The 23,573-nt window shown below is 37.7% G+C and overlaps 1 protein-coding gene across 2 annotated transcripts in view; it reads left to right on the top strand.

Annotated features, from left to right (window-relative positions):
- abl1 (c-abl oncogene 1, non-receptor tyrosine kinase) overlaps nucleotides 1-23,573 on the top strand; it is a 35,072-nt gene that overhangs the window by 6,373 nt on the left and 5,126 nt on the right. Inside the window, exons 1-10 of one of the 2 annotated variants that reach the window (XM_034300760.2) lie at nucleotides 9,752-10,321; nucleotides 14,441-14,605; nucleotides 18,378-18,673; nucleotides 21,351-21,623; nucleotides 21,781-21,865; nucleotides 22,038-22,215; nucleotides 22,650-22,834; nucleotides 22,924-23,076; nucleotides 23,173-23,262; nucleotides 23,352-23,477. In XM_034300760.2, coding sequence (XP_034156651.1) covers nucleotides 10,240-10,321; nucleotides 14,441-14,605; nucleotides 18,378-18,673; nucleotides 21,351-21,623; nucleotides 21,781-21,865; nucleotides 22,038-22,215; nucleotides 22,650-22,834; nucleotides 22,924-23,076; nucleotides 23,173-23,262; nucleotides 23,352-23,477 — 1,633 coding nt within the window. In that variant the 5' untranslated portion in view covers nucleotides 9,752-10,239. Of the gene's footprint in view, nucleotides 1-9,751; nucleotides 10,322-14,440; nucleotides 14,606-18,377; nucleotides 18,674-21,350; nucleotides 21,624-21,780; nucleotides 21,866-22,037; nucleotides 22,216-22,649; nucleotides 22,835-22,923; nucleotides 23,077-23,172; nucleotides 23,263-23,351; nucleotides 23,478-23,573 lie in introns of those variants that run through there. The other variant, XM_026921658.3, reaches the window with a different exon arrangement.

Below are 23,573 nucleotides of genomic sequence, written 5' to 3'. Positions count from 1 at the left end.
TAATTCACAAATACCTTTGACTGTAGAATTCATAAAAGCATTCTTCAGTAATCCTTGTTTTGCATACATATTTTTTTGATGGGATTCACCGACTGTCCTTTCATCGTAAGTGAGTTTAACGTGTTCTGTGTTCTTTCCTTGTCAGCATTTTTGAGTGTGGTAATCACACACACGCTACAGATGCAGTAGTTCAAGATTTAAAAAAAAACACACACAAAAAAAAACAAAACAAAACAATGAAGTATTCCTTTAAGATTTTCACTTACACTTTATCTCAAAGCACTTAATCAGTGAAATATTCACTGTCCTAGTATGTCTAAAGGAATAATAAAAAAAATAGAAAACAAGGCCATTAAAACTATAATTTGTTACTGAAATGATTTTTTTTTTTTTTTAGAACTTGAACCTAACAAAGGGTTCACTGGTGTTTTCATTAAAACTTGATATCTGTGGTTTGGGGAAAATAATACACATTAACCCCAGTGATGACAAACTCTGGAGAACTAATGGATGCAGATGTTAATGTCTTACTGACCCTGTTATACAGAGACCTTCTGGCATTTCTAAATCCACTGAGAGGGATTGACGTTCGTGTGTGCAGAAGTGCAGAGCTCAAATAATACAGCCTGTTTTGAAGGCATAGTTGAACACGGGGCAAGCCACAGCAGTGGAGTCAGGAATGTGACCTCCTGTGCATTCCTCTCAAGTGTGTCTCTCTCGCTGTTGCTCTCTTTTTTTTTTTTTTTTTTTTTTTTTTTGCTATCTTTCACTTTCTTGATCTCTCTTTGACATCGGCATGTGGATATGTGTGTATTTACAGCAGAAGGGTTATTGTATGTTAACATTTGCTTGAAGATGGGAGATTGGTTTTTGTTTTCATTTTTTTTGAACAGATGAATATTTCTCCAGTGTTAAAGAGATATCTTACAGTGTGTGTGTGTGTGTGTGTGTGTGTGTGTGTGGTCAGGTTGTGGTTTGTCTTTGAGCGGGAAAGGCCATGTATACAGTTAAGGGAAGTAAGTATAAGACACGTTAGTTTTTAGTTATTTGACATACTTTCACTGCATATATTTACACAAGTAATGTCTTTTGACTAGGAGAAAAGTATTCAGACACTATATTAAAATACATATAAAGGTAAATGTTACATAAAAATAAATCAGGTTTTAGATATAAATGCTGCAAAAAAAAAAAAGTGTCATTATAAAAGATGTTGCCATTGATTGGGAAGATTTCACGTAATCATGATGAAGTTCTCAGGGACAGCATTATGAAACAACGCTCGAATGGAAAAAGTTACAGAGCCATAGCAATGACTTTAAACATTCCTGCCTGTACAACTGGCTTGATAATATGCAGGTGGAAATTTCATAAAACCACAACTAATCGTCCACGGGCAGGTGTGACATGCAAGATTTCAGAACGCGCTCTCAGACTAATGATAAGGAAGGTAAGAGAGAAGCCAGCAGTCACTCGAAAAGAGTTGCAGGACGACCTGAAAGCAGCCAGAACAGCACTTACACAGAGAACAATAAGCGATGAACTGCATCACCATCATCTCCGTTCACGCAAAACTCCTCTGCTAAAAAAGAATTAGAGATGAGAACAATACTCTCTGGTCAGATGAAACATAAATAGAACTTTATGGCAATAATTCAGCTTGTCATGTTTGAGAAAGAAGGGTTGTGCATATAATCTCAAGAAGACCATCATACCTACATAGAAGTACAGAGTGTGAGCTTCATGACATGGGGCTGCTTCTTTGCTAACAGTAGTGGAGCAATACACGTTATCAAAGGAAACACGAATGGAGCGGTGTACCAGGATATATTACAGGAGAATTGATTCTCATCAGCCAGAAAACTGGGGAATCGATGGATGTTTCAACAAGACAACGACTCCAAACATGCAGCCAAAATAACTGAAGACCTTGCATGACCTAGCCAAACTCATGACTTGAATCCTATTGAAAATTTATGGAGGATTTTGAAATTGTGAGTCCATCACATCACTCGTAACCTTGGGGAATTGAAGCCGATTTGCCAAGAGGAATGGTTCGAAATTCAACCACAATGCTGCAAAAAGCTAATCATTTTTTACCATAGATGTCTTGAAGTTTTGCAACAAAGTACCTACAAAGTCAAAATACATTATGGGTGTTAATTTGAAGTGGATATATGCAATGGATGTGCACTAAATAACAAAAAACAAAAGAATCTGAATACTTATTTCCCCTTACTGTAAGTGTGTGCTTGTTTTTTTTTTAATCAAATGATTGTTGAGGTGCATTATCTAATATAGGAGATTTTAAGTTTTTCTAATTCTGAATAATGTTGGATGTTGTTCTTTATAGTACAGTATTTCTTTTTTTGAGACCAGCACGATAACCCCTCTGTTAATCCTGATGATCACATTCACACTAAGTGTATCAAACTTTTTAAATATGAGGGCTGTTCTCTGAAAGGATGTTTGGAATTACAGTTTAGGCAGTGAAATGATGAAAAACATCCCAGCTTTGCCTCTTGCATTTCCAATGCGTCTCCCCAGCACAGTGTGTTGTAAGCAAAGTCGCCAGGCTTCAGCTGGATTTATTTAACTCTAATACACTCTCAGGATGAGAGAGAGAGAGAGAGAGAGTCAGTGCTGTAGTTATTACGAAGCTCTCTGCTCCTCTGGCCTCTGCTGTCTCTGCCAGTGCAACATCTGCAGGACATCTCAGCATTGTCCTGCACATATAAAGCGTCTCATTGCCTCTTTTCGGTCATCGTTTAAATTTTAGGTTGTAAAATGACACATGGTGTGTCGTTTTACAACCTAAAATTTAAACAATAACCAATTATTCAATTATATCATTTCATATGGGACAAGTCATTAGCAGTTTTGTCATTTGGGTTGGTATTTCTTAAGTTTGGTCTTTTCTGATTATGTAAAGAGGTCTGTGTTTATTAACCATGTGATTACAGTTCATACATATATATATATATATATATATATATATATATATATATATATATATATATATATATATATATATATATATATATATATATTGTGTGTGTGTGAGAGAGAGAGAGAGAGAGAGAGAGAGAGAGAGAGAGAGATAGGTAGATAATATCATGGATATGACTGTTTTTTTTTTTTTCCTTTTTTAACATTTTTTTTTTTTATTACAAACTGACAGGAAGCAGCTGATTTGATGTTAAGAAATGGAGCCAAACCATAGCAGGAAAATGACTCCCATAGGATAACAGAGCAATTTGTTTCTTCCTTTAATTTGTCACCTAAGGGTAGTTTCGTCCCTCTTTCAGGATTGTATTCGAGAATATGGCAAGTTTGTGCTTGGAATAGAAGTCACCATGGACCGTCTAATGCCTTTCTCCAGAGCTGAAGTTTTGCAAGCACAACATTTGTTATGTAAAGAGATACTATCAAAGCACTAGCTGATTTTAATCTATTGCTAGGTAGAATTTCTCCCAAATGATAATCAGATGTGTTTCTAATTACCTAAGTGATTTGTTTATTGAATATAAAACGCAGTACACGTAGGAACAAACCAGCTTCCATGCACAGATTACTGCCATAAACCGTTTACTGCTATTTACAGACCTGGTTTCTGTTCTTCAAAGCTATAGTGGAGTTGAGATCATCTCAAACGCTAGCGTTCACAGCTATCTTATCTGGCCTGTCTGTGTGTTACAATGTTTCTGGGAAACCGGTGCTGCATGTTGGGCCCCAGCTCTGATTCTGTCTTTATCTTTGCTCTCAATCCCACTCTTAATTTCTTCCATGTGACTGTGTTTGGTTTTGTCTTGTCACCCACGCAGTGATTTGGAAACAATAGCCTTTGTAAATTCAAAGCTGGGCCAAAAGGATAAGAGATATTGGAGAAGATGAATATCCTGCAGTGTTGTGTAATGCCTTTAACTATCTGATACGGCGTGAGGGCCAGATTGATATGGCAGTCTATTTTCCACAGTATTTTTAAAGCAGAGAGTTTAACATTTCATGCACTCTTTTGCTACAGTGTTGATTTTGTGCCATATTTAAACACTGCTACGATCAGTGGTGGGTATAAATGAGAAAGCTAGTAGAGATCGTCAAGCTGCAAATGACTGTGGCGTCTCAGAGAGCACATGTTCATGTGTCATCTTTAAGGCAACTGTAGATCTTGATATCTTTTAGATCTTTACGTGCCGTGATGGTGAGCTGGTTTTATTTGGTCAGTCAGTCTTTAACACATCCAAACAAAAGTAAAACTGTGACTTTAGAAAAAGGAAACACTGACTGAAAAGACTGTATGCAAGTTTACATTGAGTCATGTCAGTTTTCGTAGTACAAATTTGTAATTTTTTTGGGCTGTCAGCTATTCCATCTGTAAGTTTACAGTTGTGGACAAATCAATAGCAAAATCTTACCCCTTATGGACTTTTGAAAAACAAAAGCTTTCATTCAGGATGTATCAATGTTTAAACATGATGCGCTTGATAGTGGTGTGATGCAACTCGATGCTGTAATTATAGAGTAATTATACTGTTATTGAATACTACCGCCTGCTGAACTACACACATCAGCCGATCTTTGTGTCTGTATGAACACGTGGACCTACTGACGAAACCTAGCAAAATATAGTTCAGCGCAAAGCCATCATGTAAAGTAACTATAGTTACGGTTAAATAGTATCATTAATAGAGAACTCGAGGGCAGATGACCTGAGAGTGATGATTAAAAGAGAGCGAGAGGTGCTGTGATTTCCGAGAACACAAAGCTCTTTGCATAGGTTCAGCAGTGACGTGTGCTCGCGTTGCTCAATTTTGAGACTTTGGGAGTGGGAATAAGATGCATGATTAATCTCTGCCATTTTGGGAATTTTACTTTGAATGGGATCAGTGAGTCTGTTTCCAGAAGAAAGGAGATTGGTCAAGAGTGACCAGTCATCCCATGGGAAATTCATCTTGACTCGCGAGCGTAGCCTCATGCAAAAGCTTCTCTACACGTACAATTTGCTGCTCACAAATACCTTACGCTCGATGTTAATATGCACACAAACAACTAACACTGTTGTGTTTACTAAACAAGTAACTCTCCTGTTAGCACAGGACCCAGTCAACTCGCAGTTCCAACATACCAAGAGAAAATAACGATGCCAGCCAGACACGAATAATATCTTTTACATGTCAGGATAGAACACCGCAGCTCATAGCCGAAGCTTTGTCCAACTGACTCATTCATCAGCATTAATGCACTTAACTAGCTAACTAGCTTGCAATTATTACATTATATTAGCACTTTTTATCTTATTTACTCAATTTTCAGACAACCTAAACATGAAACTGGGCAGCACACTGGAGCTTTTACTAACTACATTACTAACTAATGGATTCATGATGTGTCCATCCCTGCTAATATAATTTTTTTGGCTATGTCCCCCACTACTAATTTGACCCAGTGTTATTAATTCTCAGCACTCATGGAATGAAGTCACTTTGGCCACACTTGTTGGCTCCAAATCGATTAGCACCCTCCTTTGTGCCCTTCTTTCATTACATGTGCACCATGCTAGAGAGGATCTTGGCACTGAGCAAGCTAATCCCAGGCCTGAAATGGCCCAGATGCCCAGACAGAATTCTGAGAAGGAACCTAGGATAAACACTGTCACATAGCTTGGCTGGTTGCTGCATGTCTGCTATTTGGGACTCGCCAGCCTTTTTTCAAGTGGTGCTGCTGTGATAGATGTGGAGGAAATGTTCGCAAAATACACTATGAATCATAAATAGGCTTTTTTTTTTTTTTTTTTTTTTATGTGCCTAAAACAACATAGTGGCCTACAAATATATCACAAAATCATTATATAATTATATTGGCTTGACAGAGCCAACATATACTGTTCTTCATAATCATCTTCTTATTATTATTGTTATACTCGAAAATTTGTACATGGGTCTCAATTTTAAAGCTATGAAATTTGGCACAGGTTTACATCGCTTATGGGAATAGGTCGCTTGTGTTTTGCGAAAAGATCAGAACTGTGGTTGCCGTGTAGAAACACTCCAAATTGCATTTTTTCCCCCATATAAATACATGGGAAATGTTTCCTGGTCCTGCTTTCGCACAATTTGAGTGTTTCTTCATTCAGACGTCCTGAATATATTTAAAAGAACTGCATTGCTCCACCTTCTAGAACCCTAGCAACCATCTGGACTATGATAGCAACCAATTAACATCCTAGCAACCACCTGGGACCCCAAGACAGCCACCTAGCAGCACCCTAGCAACCAGCTGGACTATGATAGCAACCAATTAACAACCTAGCAACCAGCTAGACTATGATAGCAACCAATTAACAACCTAGCAACCAGCTGGACTATGATAGCAACCAATTAACAACCTAGCAACCAGCTGGACTATGATAGCAACCAATTAACAACCTAGCAAACCACCTGGGACCCCATGATAGCCACCTATCAATACCCTAGCAACCAGTTGGGATAGCATTGCAAATACCTTGCAACAGCATGGCAATCACCCAGCAAAACCTTTAACCTTCTAAATGAGACTACTCCTTTCTCTTAACTAGTATAACATAAGTGAGATGCAAGTAAGCTCTTCACTGTGCTGCCCAGCTGCTTTTTAATTTTGCCCCGGAAACCTAAGTGGCTCAGCCAGGTATCTACTTCAGTGCATGAATACAGAATGAGGGAATCTAACTTTTACGTGATCAGGTAGCACATCGTGTTTGTCACCATGACAGAAAGTCAGCAAGTTTCTGGCGAACGTTTCGGCTTGAGATGTGGCTTTCTGTCTTCACATTACATGTCAAAGTTATTATTTTAGTGTCTTTATTGTGATATAGGTGAAGATCAATCCAGGTTCCTGAGTAGCAATTCCAAGTTGCAGTTTTTTTTTTTTTTTCCCCCGAAGTTCTACGACCTTGACTAGAAAGCAGCATTGATTTTCCCTAAATCAACGTGGGTAGAGCGGATAGTAGCGATAACACCAACTAACAGTCTTGACATTTTAAAAGCAGCATGAGGTTTCGTCTTGCGTGTACTGTATGGTTTTATACAAGGCTGTGTTTGTGTTTGCAAGCGAGTGATGTCAGGCGTGCTGTGATGTCCCTGAGGCATCCTGCACCTGGCTAATGTTTCCCCTCTCCATTAAGCCACAAAAGCCTGCAGACTTTTTCATTTGAAGAAGTGGGTCTACATTTAAAAAAAAAAAAAAAAAAAAAAAAAAAAAAAAGAGTAAAAGTTTCCTTAAAGGGAATATCTAGTTGTGTCTAGGCTTTAGTAGGTGTGCAGTAAGTTATTTGCCTTTTATTTACTTGTGCCCTAGGGTTTGGAAAAAGAAGAGAGCTAAAAAGAAGGGTTGAAAAAACAGAGGACGGAGGGAGGGGGATGAGAGAGCATACCGGGGACGTCAGCTAACTGTTAACATACTGAGCGTGGCATTATATAAATCGTAATGAAGTGATTCTCCTGTGAGCTCATCACTAAACAATGTGCTTCATGTTTCTCCATCTGAAATCTCCTCCTCCCTCGGCTGTTTCTAAACCTTGCACTCAAACTTTAAAGCTTCTCAGGTGCTTTTTAAAATCTTGAGTTTTTCCTTAATTTGTGTATGAGCTTGGAACTAGGCTTAGCCACGTGTTTTACATTCTTTTTTGCATGATTGAGATAAAAGGTATGATTCTGCATGCAAAACACTGCTTCTGCAGTAATTACTAATGAAAGCAGGGTCATTTTGTGCATCTAGCGAAATCTGTGTTTTTCTTCTTCTTTGGTATAAATTGTTTCCAGAGATTGATATTGTCGATGATGCAAACCAGGTGTCTTGCAGGACCCTGAAGCAAAGTCCTTTTGTGAAAACTTTAATCCTTTTACCAAATGTAAAGCAAAAGTTCCTTGCTGAACCAAATCCACTATTTGATTAACAGAATAATTTGCTGTTTTCTAATCTCTGTATAAAGCGTACATGCAATTTAATTGATATGATCTACACGTTGACCTTTTTTGGTATGCCGCTCAGGAACGCCGCTTGTTTTTCAGCTCCGTTTTTACTGTAAATGAAGTGGGGTAGCCGGAATGCCACAAAGTCCTTGTTGCAGTCTAGGTGGTACGGCTCATTTCATACCTTAGTTCTATTCTCATTCCCTTGGCCAGACTACAGACGTGGAATTGTATCATTGTCATATTTTCTGTTGTTTTCGCTCCCTCAAGACTGGAAAGTCAAGAGAATGTCTTAGCGGGCCAACGCGGCTCTGGACTCCGGAGCGGCCCAGGTTCCCGCCTGTCTGGAGACTCCAGTTGACTGGTGTAGAGAGCGGTGATGTCAGCTCCAGAAACATTAATACCTCTTTTCCACATGCTCATGGAGAAGGATCAGAGCTTGGAAATGAATTTTAACTAGGATTTGCATCTTGTGCAGGAATTAACCCTGATTCTGAAAATGAACTCTAAGTGATATTTGTACACATGTTCAAAAATAAGTGCATGCTTTTAAAGTCATCTGTATATTAAAAACAGGCTAGCTAGGTTTTTCAAAATTAGCAATGTCTTCCATTGGCCCTAAATATAAAAATTGTGATAATTTTTTTATATTTATATTATCCAGCTCTAGTTTCAGGTCATTGAATCCTGATGGCAATCACTGGAAATTAATCATCCACTTAAATGACAAATAACTGTGCTTTAATACATACAGATACTGTGGAGCTGGCGAGTGAAATCTTTTCCTTAGCGACACACTTCACTTACCATGTCTTTACGTAATAAAGTCTGCCTGATTTAGAAGGAATGCTTTAGCTAATGTCAAAGATGATCTGTTTCTGATCAATTCCAGCTCTTGGTGCACTCATTAATAAATCTAATATAAGATGACAGAGACCAGATTTACTAATCCTGATAATTACATTAGAACTGGTTTAGTGTTGCTGGGTTGAGTTATCTGTGATAATTGCACACTCATCAAAAAATACCATATAGTTTATCAAAATCCCGATCATGATTATAAAATGAATAATCAAATATTAAAAAGTAAACGTTTTTAACTGATGAAATGAAGTAGTCATGTTTTCTAAAACTGTTGCACCATTTTACCTGAAAACATCAATCTCTGTAAGTTTTCTGCTCATATTCATGTCTAATCCTCAAAAAATGGCCAAGCTTGACCAGTTAGGTTTTTAAGTCCAAACATCCAAAATAGTTGAGTGTTGCCAAAAAAGTTGAATAGTAAAATAGAGTTTTAAACAAAATGGAAAAAAAACAAAGGCATCATCACTTCACCGTTTAGCTTGACTGATGACAAAAATGCCATAATTAGTCAACAAGACACAATTGAATATTTTGCAATGCTCAGATATTTTGGATTTTATTCAATTTTTTCAGTTCTCAGATCAGTCTGTTGCTTGGTTAGCCTCACTACTCAAACAAAACAGAAAGAGGAATGCTTGCCATGACATTTTACAGCACACTTGCCATTATTCTATTCTTTCAAGCTGTAAACATTTGAGAAGCGAGGGAGAAGGGGCTAAAAATCGTGCCGTGCGACAAAAGGCAGATTCCTGCTCTAACTGTCTCATAGCCTGACTCGTGGCCAGAGAGAGTGCCTTGGTGTCCCACTTTGTTGATGTGTGTGTTTAAAAGTGTGTATGTTTCCAAGTGTGTGTGTGTGTGTGTGTGTGTGTGTGTGTGTGTTTTGGGGGAGGTGGGAGGATCCAGCCAGCTGATGTCATTCAGTCCAGCAGGCAGCGCCTGAAAGGGGCCCTTTGTTGGCAGAGAGCAGCTCCAGCACTCGGCTTCTCCTGCTATCGCACTCCCAAGACGTCAGAATGGCACAATCGAGACAGTACCTCTTCATGACAAACTTTTAACTTTGCTCCTTGATCAACTTGGGGAAAGTTTTTTTTTCGTGTTTGGATGTGGTTTTTTTTTTTTCTTTCTTTTTTTCCAGTAAAAATGATTAGGCAGAGCTGGAATGGGGAGAAAATGGAGCCTCTCACACAGGAAAGTCGGTAGAAGAGATCCGTAAAAGTCATAAAGTGGATGCAGCTGTGGAGTCCTGCGATGTGGATACCAGCTTTCACTCTGATAAATTGATTTCTTAGTTTTCTTGACTTTGTTTTTAAATTATTTTTTTTGTTATGGGTTTAGACTGTTAGTGAGCTTTTGGATGACCGATAACTAAGACGTTAAACTCGGCGGAAAAAAACTTTTTCTTCTAAAGCAGGATTGTACAAATCAAATGAAAATGTTGGAAATCTGTCTAAAATTGGTGGGGTGCAAATCAAAAAAAGGCCTCTCATCTTCCAGCTATAACCTCCAAGGTAAGAATTTGGGATTGCGTGGGAGCAGCACGAGAAAGTTAGTCTGGCTTTTTGTGTGTGTGTGTGTGTGTGTGTGTGTGTGTGGTGTTGGTCTTCATGAAGAATCTGTTACAGACGAGTGTAGTCGAGGGAACTCTGGGTTGATGGTCTTCTGAAAATCATAGGTTTTGGCAAATCTCGAGGCCTCTGAGCTCTTCTCTGCCTGGCCGTTTGGAAAGTGGAGGAGGGGGAATGAGAGAGAGAGAGAGAGAGAGAAAGAGAGCAAAGCCAGACACTCTGGCTCACAGCAAAAGAATCGGGGGGAGGTAAAAAGTCAGGGAGGAGAGAATACTAGGAAATCTGACTCCAGCCTGATTGCCTGCATATGTTCAGTGTAAGCAAACGTTCAATTGTGTATAGAAATTCACACTCCCCTGTGTATGTATAGGAAAAGGTGTTCTGCTTTGTGTTTACACTTGTGTATGTTGCCATGGAGTTCTTTCCAAAAAAAAGCGGGGAAAACGGTTTAAAACTTTTCTGGACTTTCCTTAGATATTTAGCAATCGAGGAGTTTTTCTGGGAACCACATGCTCCATGTGTCCTATTGCGTGGTCTAGTTAGTTAGCAGTAGAGGAAAATATGCAGTTAACCAGAAATCTCGAAACTGAAAAAAGAAAGTTAAAGTGAAAATCTAAAGGAAAAAAAAAAAGTTTGAAAAAAAAAAAGTTGGGAGAAAAAAAAAAGAAAAAAAAAAGCTATGATTATGGCCTTAAAATGATCTAATTAAAACTCATGGTATCTGTTTTAAAACAAAGTTAGGTTTTCGTTTGTTTGTTTGTTTTTTGTTTTGTCTTCTCATTAGTTCTTGTTTCTTTGCTAGTCTTTTTTTTTTCTCTCTCTTTTTTGAGATTTTGCCATCACTGTACCTGCTCCAGCCTTCACTCTTTTTTTTTTTTTTTTTTTTTAATATATATATATCTGTCTATCTGCCTCCATCACTGTTTTCTTTGTGCATGATCCACTGTGTATTTGGTGTTATGACAAAGGAGCCATGGGGTGAGCAGCGCTTAAGAAGTTTCCAGCCCAAATTACACTTTATGCCCTGAGGGAGAATCAGAAAAATAAAACTTTCAAATGGAAAAAAAAAAAAAAAAAAAAAGACATTTAAAACTGTAGGTTGCTACCTATACATTCAATTTGCATTCAATGAGTTGTTCTCATTTTTTTTCTTGTTGATTTTAATCTAAAAAACAAGAAATCTTAGTTTGTTCTAGAACCAAATAATAAACTAATTAAGGGAATTAGAGGTTAGGTTTTTATTTATTCAATCAAATTCATCCAATTTTATGTATCCAGATTTTCCACACACAGCAGCAAGATGAATGCTGAAGCACATTATATAGTTTATAAAGGCGTCAGTATGATCACACATCAGCTTTAGGAAGATATGTTGTTGTAATTGTTGTTAATTTAATAAGTTTGTACTGTATTCTTGCTTCACATGTATGTTTTACTGTATGAATGTTGTGTAGCAATATAGAAGACCATCGCTGAGCTATGCTAATGCTCCAGGCCATGTGTAATCCTCATGTGGCTTTTACAATTCAGTAACAGTTAAGAAAAAAAAACATGTTATGAAATATGTCTTTATTCTATAAATATCAATTATTCTTACTAATAATCACAGCTATATTACAATACCGTGTAGGTTGCTAACTGCAGGATGTAGTTTTCATGTAACTACTTTTAATCGTTTTAGAGCAGCACATATTTTTGAAACAGAATATTTTGTTTTATGGTTTATTTCCAGTTTAAGTGGTAAATTTATATGGTTATGATCCATGTCATGAGTTGGTTAAAAAGAAATAGTTCTTTAGATTCACTTGAACAGAAACAAAAATGAAAATCGCCTAAAGTTTTTAAACCGGAAATGAAATGACCAGATGTACACTGACCTCTGAAATACAACGTTCTTGCAGTGACGTGAGTCACCTCGAAAAACCTAAAATAGTAATAGAAATTCTGAGCTATTGGTCGAATTTGGCTCAAGTTTTCCTACCCATATGCCAAACATCATCCCACCAACTTAGACACAAAAGAAAGTCTGGTTACAATGAGTGACCGTGAAGCCAGCATTAACCCTGTGTCATTATTAGAGGAAGTGGAGGAACATGGAACAATATCCGTGAAGGTCAAATCCCTTTATCCTCTACTGTGGTCATGTCAAAACAATACTAAAACTACAAAGAGCTAGCAAAGAAAACGGCAGCATGACAAAGCTCTAACAAACTAAAGATAAATATTAGTCTAGTTATTGAGAGGTGGCTGGAGTTTAATCCTCTGAAGAGGATTAATGGAGAAATTCTGTTGTAGAGGAATTGTTACAATTTAAACCTTATAAGCAGAAATGTTAAGTGTTTGTATAGATAGTTCTAATAGGAGTTATTTTTATGTCTGTTTCACTTTAAGTGTTCAGTTTTAAGTGTTTTTGCATCGCTAAATCATTCTGATAATAATTTTTAAAATTCATTTCAGTAAACGTGTGTAAATTATTGGTAGTGATCCGAACACAGCAATCCAGATTAATCTTGTGTGGTATAACGTACTTCAGTTTAATTTACACGATACTACACTGGCACAATATCCAGTGATGTTTAGTCTGAATACCAGATCTGACGATTTTTATGCATTTTGCTTAGGAGCTCAGAGTACGTTAGTACGAATTATTGCTCAAAAATATGCCAAAAAGAGCAGACTTTTTCTCCTTAATAAAACAAGAGATGAGCCAGTTGACATGTGAATCTGGAATGATTTGCGCAGGTAATCTGAACTCTTTGATATTATTTGACATTTCCTGGAACATCTCAGTTTTCCGCTGAAAGTGAAAAAGGATGAAAATTTTAAGTGTCAAATCTACCACTTTACAAATAATGATAATGTTGATAATTAGAAAGTTCTTCCTCGGTCAACGCTCAGATGCATTCAAACACTTTGAGCAGCAGCAGATTCACAGAGAAAATGTCATCTAGCTGACTTTTTTGCGATTGCCTCTTGCCTCTGCCACCAAGCAGTTCCTGACTACACAGCTAATAATATTATTATGCCCTCACGTACTCTGCTTAAACCTGAAATGGTAGAAATGCTTGGGGTTTTTTTTTTGTCTTTTTTTCGGCTATCGGTTCTGGACGATTAAATTGTTTATTGTGATTTTTTAATGGAATATCTTGAGCAGGTAAAAATGATATTGCACAAGTTGTTATTGTGCAAACCATAAATATTCTTGGTCTAATCTGTTCAACTTGTGAAATTTAGTTGTTTTTTTGTAGTTGTTTCAGCTGGCTAGTTAAGATTGGCTAGCTGATATGTGTATATTTGGTTGACTTCAGTCTTCAGAGCTCAGTCGTGTCTGCTGCATGATTTGGTATTTTAACTCAGCTCTGTGTTTTGGATCGCTGGCTCTGTTACTGTTATTGAGAGTGAAGGGATTTGCTCAGCTTGTCCAGATATTCCTCAACATCCCTAAATCCCCCAAAGTTACGTACTGTACCTTAAATTCGACAAACTGGGGAGGATTTACATTTCTCTGATGTGAGAATATCCAGCCCTTGTTTGCCTGGTTTTTGACTAACAGGAAAATCACAGCCAGTTCTCTGTCATTTGTTTATCTTCCACTAACGCTGCCTCATTTCCTTGCCAGACCTCATTCTTATGTCTCATCATGCAAAACATGTTTTTCAACATCAGATGATGCTCCATTAAGCTTCATACTGTTAGAAGATAAGAACAAATAAGATCATTGTTAATGTAAGAATAATAAAGTTTCCCAGGTTAATTGAATACATGAACGAGGTTTTTGATTTTGGTGGTTTATCAGGTTTAGATTATTAGACTGATGCAGTGTGTTAGTTGTAGAAGATGCCTTGAAGATGGTGGTTTAGGGATATCACTGAAGGCTGTTTACATTTAGAAAATTCTTCATTATTAGTCAGAGGAATAAATGAGACCGTGGTTATGGCTAAGAAAGCTGATTTAACTCTACAAGTTTCTAAGTTGTTTATTTGTTGTTTGCTTGTTTGTATTCCTACTTATTCATTGGTCTGTTTGTTTTGCATTTTTTTTTTCTTTTTTTTTTTTTTACAGAAGCTCTTCAGCGACCGGATTTTGAGCCCTCTGGTCTGTCTGAGGCGGCGCGCTGGAACTCTAAAGAGAACCTGTTGGCAGGACCCAGTGAAAATGACCCCAATCTGTTTGTAGCACTGTACGACTTTGTAGCGAGTGGTGACAACACACTCAGCATCACTAAAGGTAAGACAGCAGGGTGTTGTGTAATTATAGCTGTAGTCCATTCTGAAGTGTTTGTGAATGTATAAACTCCTAGTTTCTCCAAAGGCTATAGTCTACACAATGAGAACGGCAAGAAAGAAGCAGCAAAAGCCAACCCCAATTTTAGTCTTATTTTGTAAAGTGTGTATTTGCAAACGAGCTTTAAAATGTTTCCTGATGTAGTAATAAAAATTTGAAATCTGTACCATAGACCTTATTTGATACAGCACTAACCTCCACTGTTTTATTCTTTTGAGGTACAGTTTACTACAAAAAGTAACCTCAATATGTTTAATACTTATACTTGACCTACATTTACAAGTAACCTTGTAGTTTATCAGTTTTTCCATTCAAAGGAAAGACGGCATGCAGACTCACAAGAGCAAAGTGTCCATCAGTTGTTCCCTTCAGTAATGTGTTTTGAAGGGCCCATTAAAGTAAAAGTTTTCCACTTCAGTTTGGAGCGACAGATTGGATTGCACCATTGTTTTTGTGCTAATAGTCATGTGTAGGTTTGAGTAGTGAGAGCAGTTTGAGAAAAAAAGTAGGAATATTTTAGTAACCCAGAAATACAGAAATCTTAATATTCATTAATAGTCGTGCACCTCAGTGACAGTACTGAACTAGCTGTTTTTCTAAGTTTGTTCTAGTTCTGTTCTCCTTTTTACAGGATCTGATGAAATGTTACCCATAAACACACTCCTCAGAATCCCTTACTGAAATCTAAACCATTCTCTCTGAATGAAAGAGCGCACTGGACAGTTTGTTTGTTGAGGAGTTAAGTGAGCGGCCCAGCATGTCCATTCTGGGCAGCTGAGTGACGTCACTGTCTGGAAATCCACATATTTACCTCACATTCTCTATCTCCCCTCTGCTTCCTTTATCACGTGCAACTTATGCGTTCTTTCCACTCGACTCGCTGAAAAACAATATGGCAGCTGCAGCTGTGGCCAGGCTAGTCATGGCTTTTCATGTGGAGAGCTCCTACTTCATGCTTTTTAATTTTCCTGAGTTTACATGACAAGATTAACTGCATGGAATAGATGCAGAATGTTGGTGGTTTTGTAAAAGCACCATTCATACTAGCAGAAATTAAAATAATCACAGTATCAGTGTGGAGACTTCTACAGACCAGTGTGTAGCTCAAGTTTATACCACAATGGGACCACAAAAGTAAACAGTTTCAGCTTTTGAGCTCTGAAATTATATAAAGTGTAAAACAAAAAAGTATAGCAATAAAAATGTATATAAAGGGAAAATGTATAAAGAGAATACATACTGACCGAGTAGAGGATCGTCTTCTTCAGCGAGCATGTCTTGCCCTGATTGATTGGAATTTTGTGATCATAGAGCCTCATGAATTTATTCACAAATTGTTCGTAAAAGTATTTACACAAGAAAACAAATGAAAATCCAATTACAAATTTCAAAAAATGTTCATATCCTACATATGAGTAGACTCACTAATGTGAATCTCGATTGCTCTGCTTCAAATCACATAATTGGCGTGAGTTTTTATATACGCAATTTTATATACGCATTACACTGTCAAATTTAAACGGCTTATTTATTTCAATTGCACACACAGACATTTAATGAAATTTAATCTCGTTTTGTATTAGTGACTTGAAAGAAAGTGATCCAGAACAAATCTATAGATTAAGACAAATAAGACTAGCCTCTCAATTAGGACAAAAGTAATGGCACCTTATTAAAAGCAGGAAGTGGTAGTGTGTCTCGCTGCAATGGCTGAGCTGCATTACTGGAAGTTATAGCACACTCCGCATTTAAACACGCTTTTTCACCATTTAGTTTTCATTTTGTTGTTTTCAGCTCTCTGTAAGCTTTTATAGAGTTTTATGGGCACCACTAGATGTAAATCAGCTGTGCTCTGATCATGCTTGATAATTTATATGTGTGATTGACATTTATCAATATACACACATGAGTACACAGAAAATCAGTGTTACCTAAACTTTTGTAACATTTAGTGTGGTTTGGCCTATGAAAACACCACACTAAAAATGCTGAGCATTCACTTTAAGTATGATAGAAATTTCGTAGCTCTGAATTTGCAAGCAGGCTTGGAGCGTATAACGAGAAATGTAGTTCAGAATTTTTTTTCGGTATCGATATTTAACATTTGACGTTATTTCCATCACCTATAGAAGATTTCTATTTCAGTCTGCTAGGTAACAATGTGTGGCTTTTACTCCACAGATGGAAAGCAAGAAGAAATCTAGCCATACACTCGTAAAACAAACAGTAAATTTGACAGTGTTAGCATATGTGTTCATTATTAATGCAGCTGTCTTAAAAATAATAGAGAGAAAATTCCTCAGAACAGAAAAAGGTGTCACATCCTCTGCAGCGTGAAAGTGATTTTTGTTGTTTTGTTTTGATCAGATGTCTCACAAAAAAACGTGTGTTAAGTTTACCAGAGGCATTGGACAGGCTAGTATTTCTAGCTAAAAACCTGTAGCAGTGAACAACACATTCAGTCTTTATTTATAAATTAAATTTGTGTTCATGTCTAAGCTGAAATTAATTCAGTACTATTCTACCTCACGTCTTCCACATACATGTTTTTATTGTTCATCCAGAGGTGTTGGATGATGAAAGCACAGTTGGATTACATTACTATCAAATGACACTTATTTTCCAAAGATATGAGATCTTTTTAAAATTCTTTTATCCCCTTAAAATGTCAGGGCCTATCTGTGTGTGCAGAGTTGCATTCTTTAACTCTCGTTACTACAAACCTCTCCTGTTATTTTCATTGTGGTTGCTGAATAATATGCTTTATATGAATAGCTGAAAGAGCTGGGAGTTGCACAAAACATTGGACGGTTGTAGAGAGACAAATGAGGGGTCGTTGGTTTCAGGACAAGTTCAGGAATTCAATGACGCTAAGTTTGTACAGCCAAGTTGTGTAACCACGGAAATGAAGATGTTGTGTATAAAGAGAGAAAACAATTTAGTTACAAATCAGTGGTTCTGAATATCAGTGTTTCCTACAATAACTCTTATGTTTTGTCCATTTTGGTTGAAGTTATTTTGTCTAAAAGGAATTTTCATGGCTCATAATTCACTTAAGTGTAAACAGATAGATAGATTGATGGCTAATGATCTTATATCCAGCACATACCTTGTTGGAAATTATTGTATATGTTAATGTAAATTAGTATTTGCAGTAAGATGTAGATATGTATAACTGTATATGTATTTGAGTATTGTTAGAACTGTAAGTGAAAATAGTTTGTCTAATAAAAAGGAAACATCATCTGAGATAAAAGGCAGTGCAGTCTCTTCGATGAGTTTTCAGACTGCAGTGACTTTGTCATGATGCATGGAAAAACTTGTACGTTGTGGTAAAGGTTATCATGATGCAATTAGTATACAGGAGTTACACTCCTACCACATCAGACTCTCCATTAGTCTCTTCTCTGTCATGTCCGGATGTAATATGAGTCAAACTTGTGTGGTGTTTCTTGTTAATGTTAGATAGCAGGCAGTGTTCTCTTGCAGAATGTACTTCTACTACACCATGGGCACAGATTTAGTCTGGGTTGACTAAAGGATTGTAGAAAATAGATATGTAATCTTTAAATGAAGTAGATTCTCCAGGTTTTTGTTACATAGACATACACAAAGTTAAATTATGTTACATGTATATTTGTGTTTGTGCTGAATCCAAATAAAATCCATCATTTCTTTGTGTGATGAGTTTCTTTGACATTGTCTGGTTTATTAGGAGAGAAGCTGCGAGTGCTAGGTTACAATCACAATGGCGAGTGGTGTGAAGCGCAGACCAAGAATGGTCAGGGCTGGGTGCCCAGCAACTATATCACTCCTGTCAACAGTTTGGAGAAGCACAGCTGGTACCACGGGCCAGTGTCCCGCAACGCCGCCGAGTATCTGCTCAGCAGCGGCATCAACGGCAGCTTCCTGGTGCGAGAGAGTGAGAGCAGCCCGGGCCAGCGTTCCATCTCACTACGCTACGAGGGTCGAGTCTACCACTACCGCATCAATACAGCCTCTGACGGCAAGGTGAGAACACGAGAGCGCACAGTCTGCTGCTTCCCACATTCCACGTATAACACAGTGCTGTTGAATTCTTGATTCTGATTGGTCAGAAGCTCTGAGGATAGTGCTACCGGTAATTCAAATCACAGATTTATATTAATGTGCTCATTCTAATACATTATCTGTACCATAGTACCAACAGCTAATGCACAGGGTCTTCTTGTTAACACAGAAAAACGTATGATCGTTGATGTGGTGAAGGTTTCAGTAAGGAGACATTTATTTACATTTATGGAAGGCGTCTCCAGTGTCAGTGCTTTTTATCAGTCAGTAGGTTTTCCATCACACTACCCAGTCATTGATTATTTTTCTAAAAGAGCATGTTCCCAAGTATTTTATTCCTTCCTTATTAATTATTAATAATTATTTCTCAGTCAGAGCACTTGGGGTGATTTTTTTTTTTTTTTTTTTTTTTTTTTTTCTTTTTTTTTTTTAAGTTGTGTAGATTTTCGGTGTTAATTATGTCGATTTATCAGCAATTCAGTATCCACAATGCATCACAACATGTTGATGTCTAAGCCATGTTTGGGATGGCGGGCGGACACGGGGGGCATTTTCAAATTGCAGATTCAAGTATATTTCTAACCCTTGATATTTAAATGAGTGTAAATGTGTAGAAATGTTCTGAAGCCATTTTAGTAGCATTAAAAATTGTAATTTATTGTGCATAGGTTGTCTCATGGATTGAAAAAAGTTAAAAATGATTTGGGGTGTTTCAGTGGTTTATACTTGCTTATTGTATAGAGAGAGGACTTTCCCATTAATTTTATACATACTTTCCAGCATGATGCACCCTATAAGAGCATCAGCTGAATTTAAGGCCGTCAGTCTAGTTTTTATCTCGATGCTTCCCTGTGAGTGCACTAAGCCTAAGATGCATTTTCACACACCAGTCTGCTTCTCCAGACAATCTTCTCTGGCCTACAAAATTGCAGGGAGGCTGGATACATTTCAGCAGTTACAGTTTTATCACCAATAAAGAATGCTCTGTGTGTGTGTGTGTGTGTGCGTGTGCGTGTGCATGTGTGTGTGTGTGTGTGTGTGTGCGTGCGTGTGTATGTGATGCGAGCATGTCACTGCTCTGCATTGCTCAGCATGCTGAGGTGAGGCTGAGGAATGGTGGGTATGAGAGGAATGCCTGCAGTGGAGAGATGATGCACTTCCCCCTCGCTCAGTTGAACCCCTTTAAGCAGTCACCCGTTTTCAATTAATCTCAACTGACTTTGGTGCACAAAACACCGGGTGATTAATTCAGTGGTAGTCTGGATCCTTCTTGATTTATTGGATTCTGTAATTCTAGTGGCTTTTATAGGCCCAGCTATGATTACCTCATTCCAGGAACTTCATCTTTAAGCTGTGTGTCACTTCATTTTTTTGTCATGATAATAGTCATCATGTTACTCATACTGATGTCAGGTATACAGTTACTCACAGAGTGTTTTCAGACCTGTGCACAAATGATTAGAACTCCTTAAATTTACTCCCTGCAGCATGCTATGAGTTATATCTGATAAAGCATAAAATTAGACTGTCTGGACTGTGCTAAGTCCAAGGAAGCTGAATAACGGAGTCAGAGATTTTATTACTATATTTTCTTTTACACTACAGGAAGGAATAGGAAATGCTCTTATAGGAAAATAATCAATCAACAGGGTGGTGTGATGTAGTTACCATTCCAAAGTTGATTATTTTCCAACAACAGCACTTCCCAAAGTGTTTTGTTGCTGTCATACCACTGCAGTTTTCATTAATTAAAGAGGAATACTTTTTGTCCATTTATAGTTACATTTAGTGTTGTGGAACATCTATGAAACAAGTTAGCCTGTAATCACAACAGTAATTCCCTATACCAGCCTCTCTTTTTTTCTCCCTCTTGAAGTTATTAAGACAAAAAAGCAGCATGTCAGTTTGTAGAGATACTGTAAAGCCCTGCATCCTGAAGACTTTCCTTTACAGGAACTTTACCTCTGATTGTTACAAAGCACTAACACTGGAGACTCCTTCCAAAAATGCTAAATAAATAAAAATGCAATTAGACATGTAACACACATTTATATAATGTGTCTACCGTACAAGTCTCTGTGTGAGTTGCTACTATAGAAAAGATAATATTAAGAGTCTATTCATATAAAACTTGCAGCCTGTCAGAGCTGCTGTTATAGAAAATTAATCAACAGCTTCTGACCATTCAGAATCAAGAATTCAGCAGTACTGTGGCATTTATATCTATAAGCCTAATTGACTCTGAACTTGTGTGTTACCTATAGGAAATGGTTTATTTCCTGATCTGAAGCTTATTAACTTAAATAAATGTAATGGCTTGTATAAACAGACTAGATTATACATTAAGCACTAATATTTGTATAGTTGGTCTTATGTATATGCATATTTCATACATATAGACATACATATTATGTGTATATATATCTAGTTCGATGTTGGTTTTGTTCATTGTTGCACTGAGGGATGTGGAACTAAGGAAAAATGTTTCACTACATTACATCACATATATGTAATATATATGTGACAAATAAAGAACCTTGAATGTTCATAAAATAAATCTACACTGTGATTATAAAGGTCCCTGTATGTGAGGTTAGAGAACCACTGTCCTAATTTATTCCATTTATCTCTTGCACAGCTTTATGTATCATCAGAGAGTCGTTTCAACACACTGGCTGAGTTGGTGCATCACCATTCCACCGTAGCAGACGGCCTCATCACGACACTACACTACCCAGCACCCAAACGCAACAAGCCTACGATCTACGGTGTCTCACCCAACTACGACAAGTGGGAAATGGAGCGCACAGACATTACTATGAAACACAAGCTGGGTGGAGGCCAGTATGGAGAGGTGTACGAGGGAGTCTGGAAAAAGTACAATCTCACTGTTGCTGTGAAAACACTAAAGGTTAGTAAAGCCTGTGTCGTTTTGCAAACACAATGCATAGTGTGTTTGCATTGGCAAGGTTACGGTTACTTCTATTGGACTGTCTCTACAGAAATTGTTTGATTATGATGGCAGAACCAAAAGACCACTATATTTTCTATTTTTCATAATCCTGTAGGAGGACACAATGGAGGTAGAAGAGTTCCTGAAGGAGGCTGCAGTCATGAAAGAAATCAAACATCCCAATTTGGTCCAACTATTAGGTATGTCTGGTCCTGAGACCAATTTTTAAAAAAAATTTAATTAAAGAGCCTTGGTTTGATCTCTTTATTCATTGATTACAATAAAAATCAGATGGAATTACTTTTATAATGAGCCTGCCTGTTACGTAAGCATACCAGCATCTTGTAGGCTAATCAGATGTTATTATCTCAGGTGTTTGTACACGGGAGCCTCCCTTCTACATCATCACAGAGTTCATGACCCATGGTAACCTACTGGACTACCTGCGTGAGTGTAACCGCGAGGAGGTCAATGCTGTGGTGCTGCTCTACATGGCCACTCAGATTTCCTCTGCAATGGAGTACTTGGAGAAGAAGAATTTTATTCACAGGCAAGAGAAACCTTCAAAATAGAGACTAAAAATACAATACAGTGCAGTGTTCTCAGGCCTTCTTTTTAAAAGTATTAATATTGTGAACAGGAACATACTTTTTTGTTTGCTCTTAGCATTGCTTAGTTCTCAGTGCATTCCTTTATGATTATGGCATGCATACTTTGTGGTTTTAGTAAATGGGGTAGTTTGGTTAGCGTTCCTTGTGACATTTAAGTGTATAGTAACCCTGACTGGAGCACTCTTGTTGTGGCAAGTTTTATAGCAGATTGACGAGCACAGTGTTATTCCACCATGTATAATAGTCTCTAATTTCCAGATATTCCTCCTTTGTACTAAATGAAAAAAATACCAAGGGACCTTATTTAAAAGATTGAATTCTCATGAAAGCCTTGGTCTAACTTAAGCACTTTCATCATGTCTTCCTCCTCCAGGGACTTGGCTGCCCGCAACTGCTTGGTTGGGGAGAACCACTTGGTGAAGGTAGCAGATTTTGGTTTGAGTCGTCTGATGACGGGAGACACATACACAGCTCACGCTGGAGCCAAGTTTCCTATCAAATGGACTGCACCAGAAAGCCTGGCATATAATAAATTCTCAATCAAATCAGATGTATGGGGTGAGCGAATGACTGCTTCTTGTAAGATATCTGCTCTTGTGACTTTGCATAAAAGTATTGTTGAACTAATTGTGGTGTTGGTGACTCAGCTTTTGGAGTGCTGCTATGGGAGATTGCCACCTATGGGATGTCCCCATACCCTGGGATTGATTTGTCTCAAGTGTATGAGCTACTTGAGAAGGACTATCGCATGGACAGACCTGAGGGATGCCCAGAGAAGGTCTATGAACTAATGAGAGCCTGTGAGTAACTTTGTATTATATTAGAAATGATATACATTTATTTCATTTGAGGCAAAGAACACTGCAATATCAGATTGAATTGTTTTTGGCTTACAGGTTGGAAATGGAACCCAGCAGAGAGGCCATCCTTTGCTGAGACCCATCAAGCGTTTGAAACTATGTTTCAGGAATCTAGCATCTCAGACGGTATATCAGTATCTCTTACTACTGAGCAAGCATGCTTTGTGTTTGATTTTCCCAGTGTAGCTAATGACACAATATTTTACCTTTGGCAGAGGTGGAGAAAGAACTGGGGAAGAAGGGTAAGAAGCTGACACTTGGCTCCATACAGCAGGCCCCAGAGCTACCAACCAAAACTAGGACGATACGCAGACCCATGGAGAAAGATGGAGACAGCCCTGGTGAGCATCACATTCTAGAGGAAACCAAAATCATTTGTCCAAGATGCTTTTAATATGTATGAAAATGAAAATCAATTGCCCACATCTAGCATATTG

This window comes from Pangasianodon hypophthalmus, chromosome 27, assembly GCF_027358585.1.
Source record: "Pangasianodon hypophthalmus isolate fPanHyp1 chromosome 27, fPanHyp1.pri, whole genome shotgun sequence".
In the NCBI taxonomy this organism is placed as follows: domain Eukaryota; kingdom Metazoa; phylum Chordata; class Actinopteri; order Siluriformes; family Pangasiidae; genus Pangasianodon; species Pangasianodon hypophthalmus.
The sequence above is the reverse complement of the archived record's forward strand: the minus strand, read 5'-3'. Positions and strand labels throughout refer to the sequence as shown.